Consider the following 26,023-nt stretch of genomic DNA (forward strand, 5'->3'; position numbering starts at 1 on the left):
GCAACCACAGATGGATTGTCTCCCTTAAAACTGTCTCCCCCTCCCTGAATAAACATCAGTACTGATGGGAAGAAATAATCTCCAAGGGGGCACGATCCTTCACCAGGGACATAATCTCTTAGTGCCCAACCAATGTAGCGGCCCCCTCACACAGGGCACTGCACAGATACAGTGAGAGCGGTTCCTGCCATCTCATGGCCAAGGCAGCCAAGGAGGACAGTCATCTCCATTTGACAGAGGGGGTGTGTGTGGCACAGAGCAGTCATGCCCAAGGTCACACGGAGAGTCTGTGGCAGAGCTGGCGATTGACTACAGGTTTCCTGAGTCACAGTCCAGTGCCTCTCACATAGCTCCTTCCCTTCCTCTCTGAGTGAAAGACAGCATGGAGTCCTCTGACCCCAAGGGGCCACAGGACCTTATACCTGCCTTGCCCGCCTCATGCTCGAGCCCCTTTGCCAAGACTGCTACTTAGCAGAAAACACAGCTGGGGGAACAGGGTGGAGCCTTCTCCGCCCGGCAGTGCACAGGCCAGCGGAGGCCCAGCAGGGATGGATCTCATCCGCTAGAGCAGAACTGCTTCCTATTTCCACGACAGGGGAAGCTGTCCCTCTGAGGGGAGATCTGGGCCTGTTGCCCTTACCACCCCCCTGAGCCATAACCTGCCCTTTGACGTCACTCTTCCTGGAGAGCGCCACAGTGCACGCCCATTAAGGAGATCATTAAAACAATCTGCAGCTCCTGTAGGTTCTGTGAGCACCAGAGTCAGTTCAAGGGATGCTGGGGGACTCCCCCAGAGCAGCCGCTTGGATCCCTCCTGTCATGCCCTCCTCCCCGGTTCCCAGCACTGGGCTCCGTCAGCTGCTAGGGTGGGGACAGGCTGGGTTGGGCAGGGGGAAGGTAGGTGACGTGCCCTGGGCTGAGGAAGGGGTTTGTGCAGGGAGTACTGACTGGAGGCCTCTGGTGAGACAGAAAGGAGGAACGGTGCTTGTGATGTGCCCTCGCCAGGGCCATGGGAGGAAAGGAAATCCCCTAGTTCCCTCGGGGGCTAGCACAAGTCGCCTCCCCCTCCGAGACACGGAGCACAAGCAGTCAGCACTGCTGTTTGCGTATCTCCTTGGAGGGATCCATTGCCAAGTGCCAACCAGAATTTGCCCCTATAACTATCACAGGAGATTGGTAATAGACCGAGCTGGCCCTGGCTTCATTCCCCAACCAGACCCCTTGCGCTTTACTGGCAATGCCAATAGTTTGCCCTATTCTAGAGCCTCCTACCCAAAGGCCTTTTTTTTTTTTTTTTTTTTTGCAAACGGTTAAGTAAGTCTCACAACAGCCTGTGAGAGAGGGAAGTATTATCCCCATTTTACCAAAAGGGAAACCGAGGCAGAGAACAATTTACAGGACTTGCCAAAAGTCACAGAGGAGGCTGGAATAGAACCCAATTCCACTGACTCTCAGGCACAGGTGTTAAGGCCAGAAGGAGCCATTGTGACGATCTAGTCTGGCCTTCTATAGAACACAGGGCAGAGAATTCACCCTGTGCTTTAGCCACAAGAGTCTCTTTCTTTCCGGAGCCTCTGGCTACTCATTCAGACTCCATGACCAAGAGCGGGATGAGTGGAGACAGCAAGGAGCTACAGCTCACCTACAGCTTTACAGAGCTCTGTTTTATCTAATGGAGCCACTCCTTGTAGTGGTGGTGGGAGTAGGGAAGAGCCCGTTCTTTACTCTCTCTCACTGCGGAAGATCTTGAATTTAGATTAGACTTAATCCTCAGCCAGCCAGTGAGCTAGACCCCAGACCACGTGAAGCAGGCACTCCAGGCCCCGCTGTAACACATACACAAAAGGTTTCAGAGTAGCAGCCGTGTTAGTCTGTATTTGCAAAAAGAAAAGGAGTACTCGTGGCACCTTAGAGACTAACCCATTTATTTGAGCTTAAGCTTTCGTGAGCCGCAGCTCACTTCAGCTGTAGCTCACGAAAGCTTATGTTCAAATAAATGGGTTAGTCTCTAAGGTGCCACTAGTACTCCTTTTCTTTTCACATATACAAAAAGCTTTCATGCTGACCTTTAAACTTTGGACAGAGTCATGGAAAGATAAGAGCCTTTATCCTCTTAGCAGCAGCTTGCAGGTCCCCAGGCACTGCGAGGAGGCACGTAAGAAGATCTGGCTGGTGATGGGTCTATACTGGCAGACAGCCCCTCGTCCCGAACAGGTACCTACCCAGGCAGAGGATCTGTGAGAGGAGAGGGATCTGCATGCCAGCCGACAAAAGCCGACTGAGATTCAATGGCTGGGTGTCGAAGCTAGACAAATTCAGACGGGAAATAAGGTGCAAATTTTTCACAGGGAGATGCTTAACCATTGCAGCCACTGATCTAGGGCTGTGGCGGATTCTCTGTCACTTGGCACCCAAGCGTCTCTCTAAGGGATCCATTCGGTCTCAGCCAGAGCTTGTGGGTTCAGTTCAATCACAGGGGGAGAGTCTCTGGCTGGTGCTAGGCAGGAGGTCAGACAAGATGATCCCAATGCTCCCCGCTGGTCTCAACGTCTATACGACACATGGGGGACAGGGACTAGACGCGGGGCTGAACCGGAGCCCTGTATGCCAAACACACCCCACCCCAGGTTTCAGGGGAAGAGGTGGAAGGATGGTGTTTCACATTCAAAACCCCTGGATCTCGACTCTGGTAATGACTTTTGCTTCTGGGTCGCCAGGGGCTGATATTTTGCCACTGTGTCACAGCTGGGTTCAAATGTGTCTCAAGGTGGCAGAAGCTTGCGAGGTGCCCCACAAGGGAGACTGCAAGGCTTAGCTGCATGTCACCGCTGCCTTGGCCATGCCTGTGCTGTCTGAGGGGAGCAAAGAGGAAATCCCTCCAGCCCCTAGCGGGGTGTAGGGCAGTGTTTGGGCGGCTCAGGGCCAGGACAGTTTTAATCCACCCTTCAGGCCAGCTGTCTAGTTGTGGAGGAGTTCAGCTCTTAGACTGCATTTCCCTAGGGGCAGGGACTGTGCTAAAGAGAGAAATACACTGTGGGCATTGTGGGTAATACAACTAATTATTCATTATAAAGTTCATCCCCTAGCTTCCCCAGACCAGCTGGGGTTGGGAGAGCTGCGGTGGGGGCACCTCCAAAATCTGGGGCCCTGTGCAGACTCAGAAACCAGGCAAACCCGACCTGCCAGGCCTGCGCCCTGCTGAGCTGCCTGCTGTCCTGCTTCCCAGGGCCACCTTCTGCCGGCTGGCATCTCGCCAGCCGAGGCAGGACGGCACCTGGGTGCTAGGGGAGGGGCAATGCTGTTCTCGGAAGCAGGTGGGGGAGATCCACCCGTTAATATGGACAGATCGGAAGAGGAAGCAGGGGTAGGCTGGGCAGGGATATAGAACAGGCCCAGTTACCCCTGGAAACCAGAGCCATGGCTCCACCCACATCCCCGGCTCTCTGTTGGTAGCGTTGCCATACCAACCAGGCTGGGCCCGCCACCTGAGCCGGGTCAGGAGCAGCTGTGCTTTTGGTGGGTCCCTCTGCAGCTGGAGCTAGGGTTATTGCTCTGCGATAGAAAGGCTGGCCCATTCCCGCAGCCATGAACATCGTCCTTTCCAGGTAAGGCGGGCCGGGGTCCAGCTGCTTGGGGGTGTCCTTTCCCTTTGTCCTCCTGCCATGGAGCCTGCCAGGGAAGAAGCTTGCCGTGAGCGGCGGGAAGCTCCCCTGAGATACACAGAGGCATTACAGTGAGTGAGGACAGCTTGTCTGGGTGGACAGAGCAGCAGGCTGGGAGTGAAGAGACCTCGGTTCTCGTCCCACCTGATGCAAGCCGCTTAACTTGACCTCCGCTTTCCCCTCTGTAAAATAGGTGCAATGATACTGACCTAGCTTTGCAGAGGCTCAGTTCATCCACTTTTCTGAAACGGATCAAGGTCCCCTCCAAGATTTTGCTGTACACCCCAACAATGGGAAGGAGGAGCCTGGAGATTTAAAGGAACATAGTGGGAGGTGCTCATTAATTTCACTGCTTCCTGAGGCGTTCTCACAGGGAAAGCCTGCACTGCAATCACTTGGGGTGACTGTGCTCACGTAGACTGCATACCAAGCTAGCATCAATCTCGCTAGCTCTGGTACCTGCAAAGCTGCAGCAGTCTGGGCTTCAGTGCAGGCTGGATAAGCCCACCTGGAACCAAGGGTAATTACTCGTGCAGCCAGCCCACAGTGGAGCCTGTGCTGGCCACAGCTTCATTGCTCTGGTATCCAAGCTAGCTAGATGAATGCTAGCTCGGGTCCATCCATTCAAGCTGCAGTCACCCCCGATGCAGTGCACACAGACCCTTATGCACAGAGCACAGTAGAAGGTGCGGGGAGGTTTGCATGCCAAGGACCTGGAGCATGGGGATATTTTAGCACAGCGGCTATCTAAGACTTTTGGGGAACCCTGGGAAATAAACGTGAGCAATCTACAAGGCTCAGGAGTGGCCCGTAGCCATGAAGTAGTCAACAGACTTGTAACTGGAAATTTTGCTTGTGTTCTGGTGTCCCTGAGCCGACCTAAGGGCCAAGGGCCTGAGCATGTCTCTGCACAACTCACCACTTTGCATGCTCGCCCCCGCAACCCACAATTTTCACTGTCACTCACACATACAAACGATAAACGAGACCTATGCTCCTTCAATTAGCACTGTTTGGCTCTCAATGAACAAGTGAGTGTGGGCTAACGAGGGAAGCCGGACATCTGAAAACACGGCCCTAAGCATTTGCATCAAGCTCATGGGGGGCAATGGAGACGCAGCTTTGGCGAAGGGCTCTCACCTACAGCTGCAGATAGCAACCCTAAGGAGAAGCGGTGCAAGAGAAACATCCTGTATATGTATCCTATGTTTAAGAACCGTGTAAAGCAGCAGCAACTTCTGGAAACTTTGCATCTGCTGGAGCTGTTAGACTATGATAACAAACATACACTGAACTGTATTGGAGCCAGATGTTTGACAGCAGAACTAAAGCCAAGATCCAGCCTATAAGCAGGGCCTCAAGCAAGAGACCAGAAAAAACTGGGTCCCTAGAGATACCCAGGCTGCTGGAGGCAGGAGTCTGGCTGTAACTTCCTTCCCCTTCCAGCACTACTGCCAAGGTGAGAGGATCTGGCAGAAAGCCTCCTTCTTCCCTCCCACCACGACCCTGCTACCAGACCTGGCAGAGGTATGTGCCCCATATGGTCCAGGGAGAAATCAGACCAGGCTGCCAAGTGCCCTATCACTGTGTCCCCAAAAGCACACAGCTCTCAGTAGTAGCTTGGATGGCTTCTGATGAAGGCCACACCCAGTTAGGGTTTCATTATTAGTAGGGTGACCAGATAGCAACTGTGAAAAAACAGAACAGGAGGTGGGGGAGTAATAGGCGCCTATATAAGAAAAAGTCCCCAGAAACGGGACATCTGGTCACCCTATCTATTAGGGACCTGTTCCTTTTTCCTAGCACACATGAGCGCAAAGGAGCATGTTTCCAAGGCTTGAGTCACGTCAGGCAGCAGCGCCCAGGCCACAGCCCATCGTTTGCCACCCAAGCAGCTCTCTGCAGAACTAAATGTGCAAACTAGCGCTCATCCACATCTTGGTTGTCACAATGCGTTTTGGATGAGAAATGGAAACAAATTTTTTCCACAAGACTCTTCGTGTTGGTCAAAATATTCCAGTTCTGGACAAACAATCGGAACTGAAAACTTTTCAGGAAAACTTTTCAGGTTTTTGGAAAAAAAATGAAACTTTTGTCCAAAAGCCATTTAAAACCCTCACTAAAATAGGCTTTCAGTTTTATTGAAAAGCCTGAAACTCCTTAAGGGGAAATTTAGGGGGAAAAAAAGACCAAGAAAATGTTTCCAACTCTCCACAAAATTCATTGGCATTTTTCAACCTGCTCTAGTGGGGAGTAGCAGATGGGGACAGAGTGGATGGATCTCTGAGGATCTCTCTCTCTCACACTGTGGTTTGTGGAATGCAAGCACTGGAGAACCATGGAGGTATGTCTTATGGCGTAGCCCACATGGGAAGCGTAGATGAACAAGGTGTCATCATGGAAGGAGAGCAAGGCAGAAGTTAGAGAGAAAAGGGTCGAGGAGAGCTAGGTCCCTCCTACCAATTCAGGGTATTCCCCACAACATATCTAGTATTCCATCCAGTCCTGTTTGGGCTTCCCACCAGTTCCCCGGTGGACACTGCAGCTTGGGAGAACATCTCACTATCAGGAAATATTTCCAGATATTCAGCCTACATTTCTCCAACTTGATTCCATCATCTTTAGGTTTTTATAGGGACCCCCGTCCCTTTGGATTTTGAGGGCCTCGATGTATTTACACTAAATAATTCTGCTCCTTTTGTAGGCTGTTACATCTCTCCTTCTCAACCAAACTATGCACCTTTAAGCTCTTTCCATCTTTCCTCTTAAGTCAGTCCCTCTAGCCCCTGCTCATTTCACTGGCCGTGTCTTTGAACTCTCTCCAGTTTGTCACTCTATTCCTGTAAGGAGGAGCCCAGAACTGAGAGCAGTAAAATCACGCTGAAAGACATGACTGGCTACACCACACAGAGGAGACAGAAAGGCCTAGGGGCCGTAGCATGTTTAGTGAGTTTATTCATTGCAGCAAGCCTGGGAGGGGTGGCCATAGTCCCACATTGCCTAAAGCAGCAAATGCTCTAGAGATCCAGCACTGTTTGCCAATGATTTATTTTCAACATGAGGTCAGGGGAAGGCAGTTTACTACAGTTCTGAGCCTTGAAAAATGTAAGGCCCCCGCATGTCTTTTGTGGCAATGAGTCAAGTTTGCATGATGGAGACCAACAGGCTTTATTAGATGGTGCACAGCTGCAGGACTCTTGGCAGAGCTGCTGGGAGAACTAGACACGTAGGCAGACTGCAGCTGTATCTTTCCATTAATACTGCTCTTAAAGGAATTTAGGAAGGTCTTACACTGATAGCTGCGGGATTTGGGTTTCTAGATGGGATGAAGTGACGCGGATTTGAAGTTTATGAAAGGAGCATTCAGTAATCGGCTTAAGCCCACCAGTACCGAACAGGGCAGTGCAGCTGGGAGATGTGTCAAGAACGCCTGTGAGCGGAGCTGAGTTTAGCACCGCTCCCAGTAGCTCGAGGGAAGGCTTGTTTTTAGCTAGCCTGGAACAGTTGCTGTCTATTGACTGGGAGGGTCTAGGTTCAAGTCTCAACTGTTGCACTATGCAGATCACATACAGATGAGCCCCGCCAGCAGCCCAGTGTGGGGCTCAGCTGCACCAACAGGCAGCCACCCAACGCTAAATATCAGACCCTAGAAGCCAGGCTACACCAAGAGGCAATTCTTTAGCCTCCCAGCCTCCCTTTCATGGGGGCATTTTTGTATCTCAAATAAACTGCAGACGCAAGTACCAGCACTAGAGAGGCTACCTATCCTGCTAGCATGTCATCCTAGTGCTAAGATGCGCACCCAGAATATATTTGCAGGTGCAAAACTGGCACCCCCATGTTTTTAGGTGGGTACAAACTGTACCAGCAAACAGGGAGACCTGGGTGAAAGCTATCCTCCAAATGAGGAAACTGTGCCATGAAATGGCACTTCCCAAACCTTGCAATACTTTAGTCAGGGCTGCTTTTCAGGGCGGGCAAACGGACAGTTGCCTCGGATGCCAACTTCCATGGGGTTTGCCATAATGCTGTGCCTCTCAGACTCTTTTGTCCTCCTCCGCTGATTGGCCACCAGGGTGGGCAGGTTGCTTGATTTGGAGGTGGGTGATTCCCGCCCCCCGCTTGGCCACTCCTGGGGGAAGGGGAAAATGGGGCACTGAAAACATTTTCCACCCTTGCCGGAAAACTCCTAGCATGGGGTCTGGGTTTAGCCAATCCACATCACTTTTGACAGTGCTGTGATAGACAATGGGCTGCTCTGTAATAATGTATGACTCCTATGTATTTGTTTGACTGTGATTAGGGTGTGCTACTGTATGAAAACCTGGGGTGCATTTAAGAGGCTGACTGCGCATAGGCAGGAAAGATACCGTGGCTTCAGATAGCCACCCAGTGGCTGACACGCCAGAGAGAATGCAAGAGCCTTGGCTTTGTTGTCCTACTTCTGTCCACCAAGAAGAACCAAAAACCCCAGGGATACAAGTCATTCTCCTGAGGGAGGGGGCACTTGTCAGGGGGCTGTTCAGGGGAACACCCACAGACACACACCAGGTTGCCTGAAGAGCTAGGCCATCCTGGGCTCCGCTCAGAGGTTGGCCGGGCGTACACAGACCCTTTTCCTCTTATGCTTTGCTTTATTCCTGCTCTTAAGATTAACCATTTATACTTCGGTTTACGGAGGCTGTTTGGTCACTATGGACCTCTGCTTGTAGACGCCCAAAGGGAAGAACTGCAGATGCCATACCCAGCTGGACCTGCTGAGTAAGCACGAGTGAACCACAGGGTGCTGTAGCCCAGGTCCCCGTCTCAGAGCAGGATAATCACGCAATTCCACCCTAGGAGAAAGAAAGGCATGAAGCCTGACACCTGGGCGGGGGGGGCACTCAGATGGTACGTCTACACAGCGATAAACCTATGGCACCACGTCTCAGAGCCCAGCCCAGCGGATTCAGGCTTGTGGGGCTCGGGCTGCAGGACTACAAACAGCAGCGTAGATGTCTGGGCTCCGAGTCCCTCTCCCTTCATAGGCGCTCAGACCGTGGGCTCCAGTGTCTACATAGCAGTTTTATAGCCCCGCAGCCAGAGCCCCAGGAGCCCGAGTCAGCTGACCCAGGCCAGCCACTACCATGCCGTGGGTCTTTTATTGCAGTGTAGACAGAGACCAGAGAGGAGATGGGTGCAGCTAGCCCTGGAACTGTGACATATTCCATTATGGAATCCCTTAAAGCCAAGCTTGCCCCTGTGCTGGAACCCCTCAATCGCCTATCCCATAAGGCCCAGCACTGTCATGGGGAGGTCATTTTGAAAGCAAGAGAAGGCACTGTGAGATGGAGATAAGGCGACAGGATGAATTGACTCATTGGGAACCATTATGGACTTAAACAGTACTGCTGCACAAAAAACCCAAATCTTGCTCCTACACATTACAACCAACTCTTGCAACTGATGCTTGTAAAATGTTTGGGACAGCTTTTGGGTCTAGTTGCAAGCTCAAGACATTCTGAACAGCAGCATCTGACAATGTCTTATCACTCAGCGTAAACACAGGGCCCGGATGTGACCTCCTACTGGGAAACTGCTCCAGCTGTTTCAAAGGCAGTCTAGACAAGTGGCCCAACATTTAAAGTTTACAGTTGTCACAGTAGACTCTTGGGTAACAAACCATTCAGCCTGATTTATTGAATTTCTGACTTGGGTTGTTCCTTTTGTGGTTGAGCAACAATAGACAGCTGAGACCCAAAGTTGTGTGTGTGTGTGTGTGTGTGTGTGTACACACTGAGCAGTCAGGTGCACAGTTCTCCAATCTATGCATACAAATGCCCCATTCCATACATACAAAGGTGTGGTTCTGATGCACACACGAGAGATATCCTGCAAAACTCTGGGCTCAAGTTTCTAAAGCTGGGACATACCAGCATTGATGGTGAACTAACCCAACATAAGCTTTCGTGAGCTACAGCTCACTTCATCGGATGCATCCGATGAAGTGAGCTGTAGCTCACGAAAGCTTATGCTCAAATAAATTGGTTAGTCTCTAAGGTGCCACAAGTCCTCCTTTTCTTTTTGCGAATACAGACTAACACGGCTGTTACTCTGTAACCCAACATGCGGCTCTTTTCTCCCCTACCCAGAGATAGCCAAGTGAGGATCATGGAGAACACAGTGACCAATGCAGAGAAATATTTCGGCCAGTTCTGTGCGCTGATGGCCTCCTACGCCAGGAAGACAGCCAAGCTGCGGGACAAGTCAGATCTCCTGGTGAAGCAGCTCATAGACTATGCGAACACCGAGAACCCTGAGCTGCGAAGCACCATGAAGAACTTTGCTGAGGAGCTGGCCAAAGTGCAGGACTACAGGCAGGCAGAGGTAAGGAGCTGCCTAGACCCCGCAACACTGACTATGCCAGGATTGACAGCTAGGGAGGCACAATCTGACCATAGTCATGGGAGTTCACGTTGAGGGAGCAATGGACCTGTATGTGAGCAATACAGGAAACGCTAAATATTTCATTGTCTGTAGATATACTGTGCTAGTGTAACCCACACACCTTCTGGGTGTGGTGTTCTGTCCCATCTAGTGGTCCCAGGTTCGATCCTGCCTGCTGACGACCGGGGTCTGTCAGTGTTACACTAGTAACTAGTGTCCTGTCCTAGGATGGCTGGGCTCATTGCTGCTTTCCCTGTTCAGGGGCTGAGGGTATTGATCTGTGCAGCCTTCCTGCTCCTTTCCAGCCTGGAAGGGAGGAACCAAGCTAAGAAGGAAGAATTTTAGGGGTGAATCTATCCCTTATCCAAGATGACAAGCTCTGCATAATCACCCAATTTCTGCTTCTGAGGGGATTATGGGCCATTCTTTGGTTACTATTTGGGGAAGATTCACCCCCTCCCCTTGCACCCTCTTCCATGTCTCACTGTGCCTTTCGTGTTAGGAAAGTGGCAGTGGATTAGAGGGCCTTTCACCTCTCAGGTGTCTGGTTTGAATCCAACTTAGGTCAGGGTTAGGGTTAGGGTAGCATTTAGCGTTGCCATCTGATGGATGTTCAGGGGCTACATGAAACATGTTCACGGCTGCCAGCCCAGCTCCTGTTTTGAGGTCCCTGCTGTAACTGGCGGTGTCGCCAGACGAAGGACTGAATGATCTGGATCCCTTGAGGTGATAGAGCAGAGAGCAATTGCAGTGCTATTCCTTGGTGGCTAGAGGTCCCAACCCTGTCAGGCTATCAGCCAGCCCTGTCTGTACCAAGTACATTATATCCCCGCCATACTGCCTGTGTGAATTTCCCCTGTAGGTGGAGAGACTGGAAACGAAGGTTGTGGAGCCGCTGAAACGGTACGGAGTCCAGCTCAAGCAGACACAGGTACATGCCACATAGCTGCGCCCTGCCACATCCCGTAGCCAGCCGGCCGCGCCAGCCTTAAAAAAACCAAACAAAACACATTGATCTCATCTCCTAGGCAGAGATCAAGAGGTTCGACAAAGTCAGAAACAATGAGATAAAACAACTGGAGAAACTGGAGAGACTGCGGCAGAAGTCACCCTCAGACCGACACACCCTCGTATCCTTTATGCCACATTACAAACCCCGAGAGGTGCAGAGTTAGCACTTGGTTAGGCAGCCTGATCAGTAACGCAGAGGTAGGAAGCCAGGGCTCAGTGGCTTAGGTTTCATTGTGGTTTTTTCCGAATGTTCCACAGAATCCAACAGAATCTGTTGGAAACCGACCTGCGTCAGGAAACCACCCACCCCAGTAAGGGAAAGCCCAGACTGTTGTAAACTAACCACAGGCTTCCCTGGGAACTAGCTGGAGCTCAGAGAAACGAGACGCATGCAAAGGGATTGAGGGTCAGGTGATGAAGCGCCAAGTCCACCTCCCCCCAAACCACTTCCTTATCAAGCTGCAAATGTGAAAGGGGAGATTTCACAGGTGCTACGTTTTGACGCCAATCTGGTCACACGCATCTTAAATTCATTCCCAGACCCACGTTCTGCACATAGATCTTGGAGGGCTCAGTTGCTAACTACTCTAAGCACTTCCCCACACCAGCACTCACTGTGCATGTGAATGGAAAATAGGGCAATGTTCCTTTCCAAAATATCCCTCCTTCCACCCACCCAGGGAAACACACCTTATTATATGGTTTGCAGTGTTGCTGTAGCCATTGTTGGTCCCAGGACAGGAGAAAGGTAAGGCAGGTGAGGCAATGCCTTTTGTTGGACCAACTTCTGTTGGTGGAAGGAACAAGCTTCCGAGCTACAGAGCTCTCTTCCCCAGGTCTGGAGAAGATAACCAGAATGTCTAAACTAAATGCACCGTGGGTCAGTTTGTAACCCAGATCTGAAGAACAGCTCTGTACAAGCTCGAAGACTTGTCCCTGCTCCCAACAGAAGCTGTTGCAATAAAAGATATTACCTCACCCACCTGGTCTGTCTCTTGTTCTTTCAGACTTTCTGGGTGGGACCCCTTTTCAAAGGGATAATCTCGACAGCTCAAGAGATTTGCCTCTGCCTGGCAAAAATATTTTAAATGAGCAACCCCTTCCGCAGCTTTTCCAAAGAAGGCAATTCTCAGCTGAAAATCCCAAAGATCCTCAAGGGGGAAAGAAGAAATTGGATATCTTTGTGTAGACTCAGCTGCTGAGCAAGGTGGCTCAGCTTCTCTGGAAACAAAACATTGCATCCGGGAACTAACATCGGCTCCCCACATAAGGGTTGCATGTCACTCTCTCTTGTAGATTTCACAGCAGTACCATGCTGATTGGGGACCACATGGCCCCCCAGCTCAGCTTTCTACATTGGGCATCATACAGGCTCATGCATCCCTAGGGTCCTGTCCCCAAGAAGCCAGGTGCAATAAGCACTCAGGTTTGTGCTCCTCATTTGCACACACACAGAGTTGCTTGACACTTTTTGAATTTCAATGCCGTTTTTCATGGGGGTGGGGGGAGGAATCAAATTTCAGTGCAAAACCTGGCAGATTTTCAACTCCATTTTTCATGAACCTTTGTGGGTTTTCTACCTGTTACAGAGGTAGCTGGAGGTTTGTGAGTTTCCCAAAAAAACTCATTGAAATTTTTTGGGGAAAAAAAAAACAAAAACAGTAATAAATTTTAAAAAAGTCATAATTTTTACTGTTTTTTCCACCAACTCTGTAGGTGCTTTAAACAAGAGCTCCTACAAAGCAGTTGTTTGCACCGACAGGTTACCTCCCTCCACTGAGATCACTCCCCATGTGGCAATATTAGGGTGACCATATTTCCCAAAGGGAAAACAGGACACCGTGTGTGGCTGGTCCAAGCTCCCCCCACCCCCGCGTGAGGCTGGGGTCGCTGAAACCATGCCTGCCCCCCCTCCACAAGGCTTGGGTCGCTGGAACCCTGCCCACCCCACAAGAAGCTGGGGTTGCAGGAACTTGACCAGCCCCCCTCCCCCGCTAGAGGCTGTTGCTGTTTGCTGCAACCCTGCTTGTCACCCCTCCTCCCCTGTATGAGCCCTACCTCCCCCGCCCCTGCAAGGGGCTGGCATCTCCACTCACACACCCCCAAATTCCCCCGCACCGCACTTTTGACAAAAGTGGGCATTTATCCCGTTTGCTCTTGCCAACTGATCCAATTGCCAAGAGTAAAAAGGGGACAAAGGTCCACTATTGCCAGAAACGTTGGGACAGCCAGGACAGGGCTTAAAAAAGGGACTGTCCTGGCCGAAACGGGACGGACGTATGGTCACCCTAGGCAATAAGTGGTGTTCCTTCCGGGCTGATTCACTGGTCTGATTTAAAAGGCACTCCAACAAAGTCACAGGCAAAGCTCGGCCTGTGTTTTATAGGGTGGATAGTTGCCATGTTTGCCCCAGGGTGAAAATCCTCTTTCAGAAATGCAATCAGGGCAGTCAGTGTAAGAGGACAAGATTCCTTCCTGCCCACAAGCATCTGACAGTAACTGCTCAGTTCAGGTCTTTTGGGCTCAGCTGCTCACACAGACACCAGCACAAGGCTCAGTGTGTCTATAAACTCTCCCCTTCTCATCAGATTATTCCTTGACTCCTGCCATCAGTCCCAGGTAAGCACAAGTTCCCCTGGGTATAATATTTGTCCTGTACCCAGGATATAATTTCAAGCAATGGACAGTAAAAGATTGTCAGGATAAAGCACAGGTGAGTTCTAAAGAGACACACAACCCAGGGCGGGACAGGACATTTTTAAAACCCTCCCTATGGTATTTATAACACTGGATGGCGCTGGTGCAGTCAAGACCCAATTCTTTCCAATAGTACCAGGAACTGGAATCTGGCTTTTTTCTCCCATCCTGGGCTGTATTGTCAATTTAAGCTGTAAGCGCACTGCAGAAAGGACTCTCTCTCACTGGTCAAAAGTTCTCTGTGAAAACTAGTTGTTTGATGGAAAATTGGGTTTTCAGTTACACCACATTTCTTTTTGTCAGAACAATGAAAAATGTTTTGGCTGAAAATTCAGGGTTTTTTTTTTTATTATTATTAATGAAAAGTCAAAATTTTTCATGGAAACTCCCCCCCTCCCCCCAATATGGCAACCACCTCCCCTCTTCCCACACACATGTGCAGAGCCTAGCACAATGACACCTGATCTCAGCTGGCACTTCTAGTAGGGATTCATTTATCACGTACACTGTTTAGACCAGCGCCATTGACAGCAGTGGAGTGACTCCTGACTGGCACCAGCGGGAGAGGAAAACTGGGCCTGAGGTCTCAGAGGGAATGCACAGTGGACACACTAGCCATGAGTGGCCCCTGTTTACTCAGTGGCGTGTGCAGCATGACAGTAAAGGGTTAACATTTGGATGCATTGCCTTCCGGGGCTGGGTGGAGGCTTACCCTACAGTTTTGTATTCAAAGGAGAAAAAAAAGAATGACTGAGCACCACAAAGCATCAAAATACACCCACCCTGCCAGCCAGCTTCCTTTCTGCTTTTTCCCTACCTGATATTCCACCCCCACTAAGGCAGGCTTTATTTCACCTCCCAGCTGCTTTTCTTATCAACACACTAATGCACCATGCTCCACTGGTCCAGATTTTACGCCACATGTTTAGTACCTGAAATAGCCCTGCCATAAGTCTCATCCATTTTCCTGTAATGACATTCAGTGCTGATGGATTTGCGCCTTCCCTCCTGCAGCTAGAGAGAGAGGAGGAATGTCATGCAAGCTATAGAACCCTTTGTACTGGAAGGGAAAATTGTGGTAGGGCTCCCTGAGGGTGTCTGCCACCATGGGGATGCATCTGACCCCCCCGAACATGCCCACAAGAAACATCCTTCTGATTTCATATTCTGCACTCTCCAGCCACCTCCCTCGCCTAAAGAAACCACCACTGGGTAGTTTATAACAACACTTAGTTCTCACATAGGGCTTTTCCACTGTAGATCTCAAAGTACCCAACCAAGGAAAAAGAAAAGGAGTACTTGTGGCACCTTAGAGACTAACCAATTTATTTGAGCACAAGCTTTCATGAGCTACAGCTCACTTCATCGGATGCATACAGTGGAAAATACAGTGGGGAGATTTTATATACACAGAGAACATGAAACAATGGGTGCTACCATACAGACTGTAACAAGAGTGATCAGGAGAGGTGAGCTATTACCAGCAGGAGAGCGGGGGGGGGGAGGGAAGGAACCTTTTGTAGTGATAATCAAGGTGGGCCATTTCCAGCAAAGTCAGTCTCATTATCCCCATTTTACAGAAACCAGGGAAACTGAGGCACAAAGTCAGGGGGAAGTGACTTGACCAAGATCACACAGCAAGTCAGTGACAGACCAGGAAGAGAACCCAGGAGTCATGACTCTCAGTCTCCAGCTTTAGCAACTAGCTCAGCATTCAAAAGGAAGATGTAACCTATCCTAGGAACAGAAAAAGAAAGACCTGACTCCACAGACATTATCTGTTCAGGACCCAGTAGCTCCTCATAAGAAGCTTTAAAAAACATAATAGCTAGAACCAACCCTGCTGCTGTAATAGCAAATATTCTCTGCATTGCACTTCTGTAGCTTAATTTACGCTGACTAAGGATACATGCAGGAAGCCAGGTGTCAGCTCCTTACAAGCAGGATTCAAGGCTTACTCAGCAGATGGGCTTATGAATGTGCAAGAACAAATTGGGCCTGTGGCACCTATCTGGGCAGGAGCAAATGTGTTAACTCGGGTGCCTCAGTGTGGTCAGTGCACAAGCAAAACAGGTCTCTGCCTTTTAAAATTCAGGCCCCATGGCTATCTGCACCTTCTGTTTATTCCGCATCTGAAGATGGAAACGATTGCAAAGTCATATACAGAGAATTAGGGGAATAACAGGAAGATGGGAAATAAGCAGTAGGAGCAGATGAACTCTTAGAAAACTAAGATCCTATGGTCACGCTAAACCCCCAGCTGATAAAAATCACAGGGAGGAGACACATAGAGAGCATATATGCCATGTAGGCTGAATTGGTTCTCAAGGAAAAGGGCTAGGTAAATCCCTGCTGTCACTCTGCCAGTTTCAGTGGAGCTCCCTAGGGATGAATTTGGCCTAGATCTCTCATAAAGGTTTTCACAGGGCTTTAAGCTTATGAAACTACAGACCATAAGACGACATGTTGGGCCACGGTCCGTTCCCCCATGAAGCATACGTGCCCTACTGCCCTCTGCTGGATAATGTCAGGCCTGCTAAAAAGCATGCACGTATATCACCATCAAGTGGTGAAACAGAACAGGGATCTAAGCATGGGAGCACGTCAGAGAGAGATCACATCAGCCCCAGAGTGGCTGCAGCCCCAGGAGAGAGACACTGGGTGAGTTTCAAAAGAAACCATTTACCTGATCATGGTATTGGCTTTGCAATGGGAACGTAAAAGGTTTTCTGTTCTGCACCCCATGCTCAACCAAAGCAGGCCAACGTCAGACCTAGGGGAGTTTGGATTCTGTGATGGATCCAGGATCTGGCCCTTGAACACAATATTGGACTGAGGCGTTTGCACGGCAGTAAGGCAAATGCTTCCTTGCTAAGGTGGCTCATTGTAAGCCCTAGCATTGCTCCACAAGCATTAATCCCAGGGCTGCTTTATAACAAGGGTTTCCCAGGGCACAGTCATTCCCCCAACCACCTCCACACTGGGACAGGGAGGCTTATGGATTTGACTGATGGGGGAGCTTGCACCATAACCATGTCTGGGTCTCATTGCTGATCCCTGTGCTGCAGTGCCTCTGGTCTGTCTACCCACCTTAGGGCTCTGTGTGTGCCCCATGACCAGCATATCTGAGCACTTCGCAATCTTTAATGTATTTATCCTCACAACCCCCTGGGAGGTAGGGTGGTGGTATTGTCCCCATTGTACAGATGGGGAACTGAGGCAGAGAGAAGATAGAGAACATGCCCAAGGTCTCAGGAAGTCTGTGGCACAGCAGGGAAGTGCACCCTGGTTTCCAGGATCTAGGCTAGAGCCTTAACCACAGGACCATCCTTCCTCTCTGAAGGCCCAGTCTTGTAATTCTATACTCTGCTCCCACTGAGATGCCTTGCTCCCCGGTGCCCATGCAGTTAACCCCTTCTGGATCTGAAGGAACAGCATTGGCACCATATGATGCTGTGCTTCCCTTGGGCTTTTTCTCAGGCTGAGTCAAACGTGCACAAAGTCTCAGTAGACGCCAGCCGCACCACCCAGCAGCTCAAGGAAACCATCGATGAGTTCCAGAAACAGAAACTGAAAGACGTCCAGGTAAAGTTCGCTGTGAAGCATTCAGAAAAGAGCTACAAGAATTATTCAAGGTCTGGGAAACCTGCCCTACAGTGAAAGACTAAATCTGTGTAGCTTCTCAAAGAGGTTAAGAGCAGACAGAGCAAAGAGCCTTCTTCTATCAATGAGACAAAGGCAAGATCTTGTGACTACAAGTTGAAGTTAGGTAAATTCAGACTAGAAATAAATGGCACTTTTTTCCCTAAACTCTGATGGTAATTTTAACCATTGGAACACATTAGCTAGGAATGTGATCAATTCTCCATCCCTTGAAGCCTTTAAATCAAGACCGGACATTTCTTTTGGAAAGATTTGCTCTAGGTCAGACAGAACTGCTGGCTTTGGCGCAGGAATCTCTGTGTGAGGTTCTCTGGCCTGTGTTACAGGAGATCAGACTAGAAGATGATCACAATGGTCCCTTGTCTTAAAAATCCCTATATCCCCCCAGGGCTCAGATGGATTAGGGCTCCGTTTGCTCTGGGGAATAAAGACTTTTAGGAGCAGTTTTGACTGTACAGCGACCATACTTTGGAGTTGGGGTTCATTCCTCCTCATTTCCCCACCCGTTTCCTTTCTAGTCTCTTACTGCAGCCACCATCCATATGGTGAAAGCAGAGCAAATGGAAATGCCTCCAGAGCCCCGTGATGCCGCTCCTTAACTGGCCAAAAGGGGCGCCCTTAAGTACCATCAATGCTGTTGAAGAGGGCAGGGTACTTGGTGCTTTCCGTACATGACTCGTCTTTCAAGGGGTTTCGATAATTAGGAGCAAGAAAGGGGTGGCCCACATTACACCCCACCCCCACATTCCTTTCTTGCACCCCACCCCCACATTTCCTTTCTTGCAGAAGATTTTCTCAGACTTTGTCACCATCGAGATGGTTTTCCATGCCAAGGCTCTCGAGGTCTATTCCAGCGCCTTCCAGAAGCTGGACGATTATGACTTTGAAAGAGATATGGAGGTACGCGGGTTGGAAACACACCGTTCTATTAGAACACTTGTACAGCCATGTCTATCAGCAGAGCTTAAAACATGTTGCCAACAGTAAATGAATCCCTAACACCTCTTAGAAGTAGGTAACCTCATCCCCAATATAGAGATGGGGAAACCGAGGTACACGGCAGCGGCATGACTTGTGACCTTGGATGATAAGTCTGTGGAAGAGAACCCAGGAATCCTGAGTCCCAGCCCCCAGCTTTGGCCACTAGATCAACACTCACTAGATCAGATGTAACCTCCACCTGCCCCAGTCTGAGTACAGCACATCAGTCACGTGCATGTTTTATTCACAAGGAGATAAGATTTTAATGAGCAATTTGTATTTCTGAGGCGCCTGTAATTTTCCATCACACGGGATCATCTCAGATAAAAAAAGCCTCATCAAGTCCATCCCTCTACAAGAAGATATACCCTGCATTAAATCAGTACAATGCCTGCTCTGTGTGTATATGTTGTTCAAGCACTTGCATGCTTCCGGCTAACACAGGGGATGCTTAGTGGCAGATTGCGTCCAGCCTGTAAGCTGGCGCGCAGGGCACCTTTCCCTTCGTGCAGGCACCAGGCACAGATGCAGCAAGGACTCCTCACTGCTAGCAACCCCTGGGGCACAAGCCACTATGGAGGAGCCAGGGTCATGGTCCAACCCCAGCCAGCAATGGAGGGAAGAGCACACACCTTCTCACGGGCTGGTGGCATGTGCTCACCCCCAATGCAAGCCAATGCCTTTGGTTTGATTAAATCAAGCTGAGTTTTCCAACCCTCTCTCACAGCTGTTTTGCATTTGCTCCCAATTTAGCCCTGTGTGCCAGTTATACCTACAGCAGCTAGGGAAGTCACAGAAACCAAGCTTGCACAGCTCCCTTGGCTTGCTTGCATTTATTCCCTGCACTATTACTTGGGAGACACCCGCTTGCATGCCAGGTCTTCATCTATGGCTGGCATTGACCCTCATCATTGGTGTGTTGCCTTCCTAGGATTTCAGAGCAAAGATCCAGATTGCTTCTGGAAATTACGATGCCAGGCCAGTGAGCACCACAAACCCTTCCTCCACCCTGCCATGGTCCACCAGCAGCCAGGTGAGAGAGACGCAGTGACGCATCGGTTGTCCCCTATTAAGCTTTTGGCCTTGGATTAGAGCCCGAGCCCAAGGCCGTCCCCCCAGTGCTCAAAGAAAGTAAATTCAAACCACTCCAGTGGAAAAGTGACCCCTAAGGAGGAGATTGGCTGTCACCACTTCCAAAGCTGAGCTCATGGAGTGCCACCCATGTACTCCCAGACTAACATTGGAGTCATTGCTGATTGGCTGTCTTCTCTAATTGTCTCCCTCCCGCTCAGTCTCTTCCCTCTTTCCCCTTTCCCCGGCCCCCATCGCCTTCCTTTCCATGTACCCTATCCCTTCTCTTTTCTTTCCATTTAGCTGAGCCTCTCCTAGCTCAGACACCAGAAGGAACCATCATGACCATTTAGTCTGACCTACTGCGCATCGCAGGCCACAGAACCCAACACTCCCCCACCCCCCGCACTTCTGTGGTAGGCCCCTAACCTCTGGCTGCGTTACTGAAGTCCTCAAATCTGGGTTTAAAGACAGAGTTGCAGAGAATCCACCATTTCCTCTAGTTCAAACCTGCAAGAGACCCCTGCCCCAAGCCGCAGAGGAAGGCACAAAACCCAGGATGTCTGCCAATCTGACCTAAGGGAAGATTCCTTCCCAATTATGGCAATCTGTTAGACCTTGAACATGTGAGCAAGACCCACCAGCCAGACACTTACGAAAGAATTCTCTGTAGTTACTCAGAGCCCTCCCCGTCTAGTGTCCCACCTCCAGCTGTTGGAAATATTTGAGGATAGCAGTCACGGATGGGCCATATGCCATTGTAGGCAATTGCATCATAAACTTATCAAGCTCAGTCTTAAAACAGGTTAGTTTTTTTGCCCCTATTACCTCTTTGGAAGGTTGTTCCAGAACTTCATTCCCCTGATGCTGAGAAACCTTTGTCTAATTTCAAGCGTACATTTATGGATAGCCCGTTTATATCCATTTGTTCTTGTGCCAACATTGGCCATTAAGTTAAACAACTCCTCTTCCTCCCCGGTGTTTCTCCCTCTGATGTATTTGTAGACAGCAATCAGATCTCCCCTCAGCTTTTCTTTTGTTAGGCTAAACAAGCCAAGCTCTTTAAGTCTCCTCTCATAAGGCAGTGTGACAGGGTCAGGCCAGATGGCCACAGGAAAGTGACTGAAGGCAGATATATTAGCCCCAGGTTAAGTAGGTCCCTTTTCCCTGGGTAAGGTAACAGGGAAGGTTCCAGAAAAATCAGGAACTTTCTGGAAACTATTAAGGCAGACAGGCTGATTAGAACACCTGCAGCCAATCAAGAAACTGCTAGAATCAATTAAGACAGGCAGGCTAATCAGGGCACCTGGGTTTAAAAAGGAGCTCACTTCAGTTTGTGGTGTGCGTGCGAGGAGCTGGGAGCAAGAGGCGCAAGAAGCTGAGAGTGAGAAGGCGTACTACTGGAAGACTGAGCATTATCAGACATCAGGAGGAAGGTCCTGTGGTGAGAATAAAGAAGGTGTTGGGAGGAGGCCATGGGGAATTAGCCCAGGGAGTTGTAGCTGTCATGCAGCTGTTACAGGAGCCACTGTAAACAGCTGCAATCCACAGGGCCCTGGGCTGGAACCCGGAGTAGAGGGCGGGCCTGGGTTTCCCCATCCCTCCAACTCCCTACTTGATACCGGAGGAGTTGACCTGGACTGTGGGTTCCACCAGAGGGGAAGGTCTCTGGCCTGTTCCCCGATCCACTAGGTGGATCAGCAGAGACTGCAGGGATTGTTGTTCTTCCTTTTCCCCATGCCGGCCCGCGATGAGGCTAACTGAGTGAATGGCAGATTTGAGCCACGAAAGTGGCCAAACTGAGGGCTGCTGTGAACCTCTGAGGCGAGCAAATCTGCCAATAAGCGCAGGACCCACCAAGGCAGATGAGGAACTTTGTCACAGCAGGTTCCCCATTCCTCTGATCATCCTAGTAGCCCTTCTTTGCTACTCCTCCCTGCCTCCAAAAAATAATTGTGGTATTAACGTGACATTTGTCATCACATTGCTCACTCTACTTGTGTGTTCTACCCCTTCCCCCAACCTGCGTCTGTTTTGTCTCTAGATTGTCAGCTCTTCTGGCAGGGAACTTCTCCTGTTCAGTGTTTGTGTAGCACCTAGCAAAACGGGGCCCGTTCTTGGTTGGTCCTTAGGCACTACTGCAGTAAACGTGGTTAACAACAACAATGTACCCAGTTATGTAGTACTTGGCTCAAGGAGCCCAGCTTAACAGTATTTGGGGAACTGGCATAAGTTAAGCTCCTTTTAGAACTGATTTTGAAAGTTACAGATAAGGAGGAAGGATATTAAACAGCTCCTACCTTGTTTACCAAAATATATAACATCTGCTATTAAAAAGCACCAAGACAAGCATCTTGGCATATGACGATCAAGGAAGCGTGTCACAGTAAAAAAGGTACAGGAAATTTAAACAAATATTTAACATATACATACCGAGAAAATACTATTTTGTAGCTAATGCATGAGCAACTAAGAACTTCAGAGGGGTCACTGAGCTGTGGATACATTTGGGGGTTCTTTCATCTAGCTAAACCCCAAACTTGTTCAAGTTCACCCCAGCCCATTTGACACAGCACAGCTCTAGCTATGATCAGAGATGGGCCTGGTCATGATATATGGAATCACAGTTTTTCTTGAATGGGAGATATTTATTAAGAAACAAACAGATTCCTACACAGCTCAAGTTCCAGCATGACTTGCTATTGTTTACCAGGGCCTACACCCTGGCTAGAAGTCTGTGCAGCACAGAGTTAGATAGTGGCTGGATCATGTAACTAAGTAAAGATAGCATTGTAGGCCCGAGTATCAAAGTTCAGATTCAGATCTAAGTTTCCCCACAATCTGAGGGGTGTTTTAGATCTGGGGTTTTGGCTTGGGTCCCCTCTTACTGGTAGCCTGAAAGCCAGATTTCAGGCTCGCTGGTGCAATTCTCACTAAAGGAAACCTATAGCAGAAGAGAGGAGATCAGAATGGTAGGCTGCATAATGGCTTTCTACATCTTCATTTCTAGAGCGTTCGGAGCACTCTACAGAGGCAGGAAGACAGTGAAGAGGACTCCGAAGAGAACGTGTTGCAGGATGTCAGCAATCCAGAATATGCACAGATTAGGCGGTAATTGGACAGCAGGACTAACCAGCCACGCTCATGAGAGCTGGATGTATTTATTCTTAATTTCACTGTACATTCCCTTATTGAACCTTAGATTTTCCGTGAAGGCAAGGAACTCTCAATGAGGCTCTTAAGCAATTTGGAACCTCTGTGAATGCATTGTTCCCAAGCACTGCGGAGGCTCTAATTCGGAGACTGATTCTTAGTACTAGGGTGGAACCAAAAGGTTTATTTGCAAGTTGAACATCCTCTGGGATAGCACATGGGGTGGACTGTCTGTTGGCATTACTCTGTGTTATTACAAACCAGCAATGGACCTCAGGTTACACACCATTGTGTACATCATGCACTGAGTGACTGAGTTCCATATGAACAAACAAAACCGGCTGGCTGAAGTCTGGGAAAGCAAACTTGTACCCAACTCCCAGAAACAGCTATCCTCTGAGGGGTGCATCTCCCACAACTGAGTGGGATCCCTGAAGAAACAAAAACCCTCATCTACCTATTCAAAATAGCCACTTTAAAGGCAGGTCTGAGTCTCTCACCAATGAGACATGTAAAAATCACAGCTTACTTCCAACTAACATACATCGTCTTCTTTACAGAGTTCTGTCTACAAGTCTGTCCAATGGGCACATCCCAGTAGCATGCAGGATACCAATGTTATACTGTAGGATATTGACTATGTCAGAAGTATAATCGCATTTTTCCACTACTATAATTTTACCTACTGATTAATTAACCGTGTAAATATGGTTAGCTCAGGGGAGGTTACCATGCAATTGTCAGTCATTCACTCTTTGCCGCGGTTGGCTATTTCCATGTGACATAATAAACAGTTATTTTATTTGTGCCCTCATTTATTTTAGCGTGGGTGAAAGGTACCAGATTGCTGGCCCTGGAGAATGAAGGCCTCTGGGTAGCTCCAAAGCAGCCAGAGCTTGGGCAGCATCACTGCAAGTTTTTCTCACGTGCCCACCAGCATTCTTCAACCCTTCCAGCCAAGTCCTATCTCAATGGCCTAGTCAGTCCGTGGCATCTCTCCTGCGACTGCTAGCTAGGGGGCCAATTACTGCCGATTGTTGGGATGTTTTTTCTGACAGGGACCTCTGTCCACTAGGAACTGGACGGAGACCATCACCACCACCACCTTAGGTGCCATACTGACATTTAATTAAATGCATGCTTTCTCTTTTCCCTTTGCCCCAAACCAAACTTCTGCTGTAATCCTAAGAACAACAACTACCACCCCCACCTCAGCAGACTGAGAATCTAGTAGTCGACACAGGAGATTGAGAGATATGAGAAAGCAGAGAAAGGCATCACAAGGACCAGTGGCTGCAAGCCAAACAAATTCTAGTTAGAAATAAGGAACAAACTCTGAAGGGAAAGGATGGATTCTCCATCTCTTGGAATCATCAAATCCAGCCTGGATGCTTTTCTGAGACAGAGGCTTTCATCAGCCTCAAGTGACTAGGCTCAGTATAACAGCAGCTGGATGAAGTTCTCTGCCCTGCGCTGTGCAGGTCCGACTTAGATATGGGGTTCTCAAACTGTGGGTCGGGACCCCACTGCCTGGTCGAAGGCCACAGTCTTTGCAGCACTTCAAGCCCTGGCCTACAGGATTGACTCTGGGTGGACCACCCACTGGGCAGGCCCAGGCGAGCGTTTGTGATGGAGTCAGTGCCACCTGGGCTCAGAGTAGAACCAGATTTACAATGGCGCCCTGGAGCCGGGCCCATACTTAGAAGGGGTGCCAGCCTGCTCTGCTTGCCCTGCACTCCAAGATCCCACCAGCCTGCTGGCTCCCCCCCTGCCCACCACTTGCTCCTCTCAGCCTGCCCGCCAACCTCCTCTCCACCCTCTGGCCCCATCTACCAGCTCCTCTTTGCCCCCTGGCTAGACCACAGTGCACCTCTGGCTCCGTGCAGTCTCTGCTTCCCACCACCTGTGGGGCCCGCCTACCTCTCCAGAGCCGCCTGGGACTGGTGCAGAAGCCTGGCCAACCTCAGCCAGTTTGTGGAGGGGACCATGTGGGGGGCTTGGATGGGCCCCTCCAGGCAAGTGGATCCTGAGGGAGCCCAGCTGGGGCAGACCCTGGCCTGGCTGATTGCGCCACTCCTGAGGGCTGGAGTGATTCCTGGTCCCAGGTCAGCCTGGCAGACACAGTTGCCTCCCAGCAGGGCCGGTGAGCGCAGCTAGGAGCAGGATGTGGGTCTCTGTGTCTAGTGCTGGGCAGTTGTGGTGGGGCTGTGGGCAGGGGGGCACTGGACAGGGATGGTGTTGTGCAGGGCACTGTGCATTTGTGGAGGGGATCATGAGGGGCAGTGGGCATAGTGGGTCCAGGGGGGCTCTGGCAATAGGGTGTTGGGCGGGGGGACCATGGGGAAGGAGCATGCTGGCAGCACAGGGCCGAGCAATTGCCAGATGCACAGTGACCTGCCAGTTTGTAAATAGTGTCCTCGCACTGGCCTGGGCGGAGCGGGGCCATCCCTGCCATGCCATGCCCCTGGTTGGCCCCTCACTCCGGGGACCAAAGTCCCCGTACCATGCTCCATTGCCCCCATGGAGGCCCACAAATGTGTTTGTTAGGTTAATCCAGCTCTTCTCAGTTACATTAAACAGTTCCTGGAACAGTCACCCAACTCACACGACCTCTGCCCAGTGACAAGGAAGAGGAATGAACAGCCAGCAAGGGATTTGGCTTGGGCTGGAGCTCAGTTGAGCTACTACCAACTATCCAGCCAAATGCCACAGACCAAGCTACAAAATCCAGGTGGAGCGAGGTGCTCCTGCGGCACCATGTGCCATTCTAGGATGTGCTGGTTACGCTGGCCTCCCATTAGAACGCACCACAGTATCTACTTATAGTACCTGGCTCCCATTCGTGTAGTATCTGAGCACTGTACCACCTCTAATGTATTTATCCCCATCACACCCCTGTGAGGCAGGGCAGGGCTATTGACCCATTGTAGAGATCAGGAACTGAGGCACAGAATCACATAGGAAGTTTGCGGCAGAGAAAAGAGCACCCTGACCACTGGGCCATTCTTTCCTCTCGCAGTAGCCCTTTCATTTGTGACTCATGGGGGCTTCCCCCAAGACAGTGGAGTTTTGCATTAGGGGCTCCCAGGAATATGTTTATACTGCATTATTAACCTGGATCTGTAGGACCCAGGCTTGTGAGCTCAGTGTTTCCAAGCCCGCGCTTGAGAGTCCATGCTGCATTGTAAATCTGGACCTGGATCTCCCAGCCATGCTAACACGTCCATACTGCACTACCCAGCAGACCTTGGCACAAAAAGTGGGAGTGTGCTAATAAAGTTTGCGGATGACACGAAGCTGGGAGGTATTGCCAAAACAGAGATGACCGGGCTATCATACAGGATGATCTGGATGATCTT

General features: G+C 50.0%; 1 protein-coding gene across 1 annotated transcript; it reads left to right on the forward strand.

Moving 5' to 3' along the window:
* The first annotated feature begins 3,499 nt into the window (after nucleotides 1-3,499).
* Nucleotides 3,500-23,451, forward strand: CIBAR2 (CBY1 interacting BAR domain containing 2). Its single transcript, XM_073308129.2, has 9 exons — nucleotides 3,500-3,605; nucleotides 9,794-10,028; nucleotides 10,951-11,019; nucleotides 11,117-11,218; nucleotides 13,713-13,718; nucleotides 17,277-17,381; nucleotides 18,246-18,359; nucleotides 19,372-19,473; nucleotides 22,522-23,451. Exons 1-9 carry the CDS (start codon nucleotides 3,586-3,588, stop codon nucleotides 22,624-22,626), a joined length of 858 nt encoding a protein of 285 aa, XP_073164230.1. The 5' UTR covers nucleotides 3,500-3,585; the 3' UTR covers nucleotides 22,627-23,451.
* The last annotated feature ends 2,572 nt before the right edge of the window (nucleotides 23,452-26,023 follow it).

Source organism: Lepidochelys kempii, chromosome 12 (assembly GCF_965140285.1).
Source record: "Lepidochelys kempii isolate rLepKem1 chromosome 12, rLepKem1.hap1, whole genome shotgun sequence".
NCBI classification, from domain to species: domain Eukaryota; kingdom Metazoa; phylum Chordata; order Testudines; family Cheloniidae; genus Lepidochelys; species Lepidochelys kempii.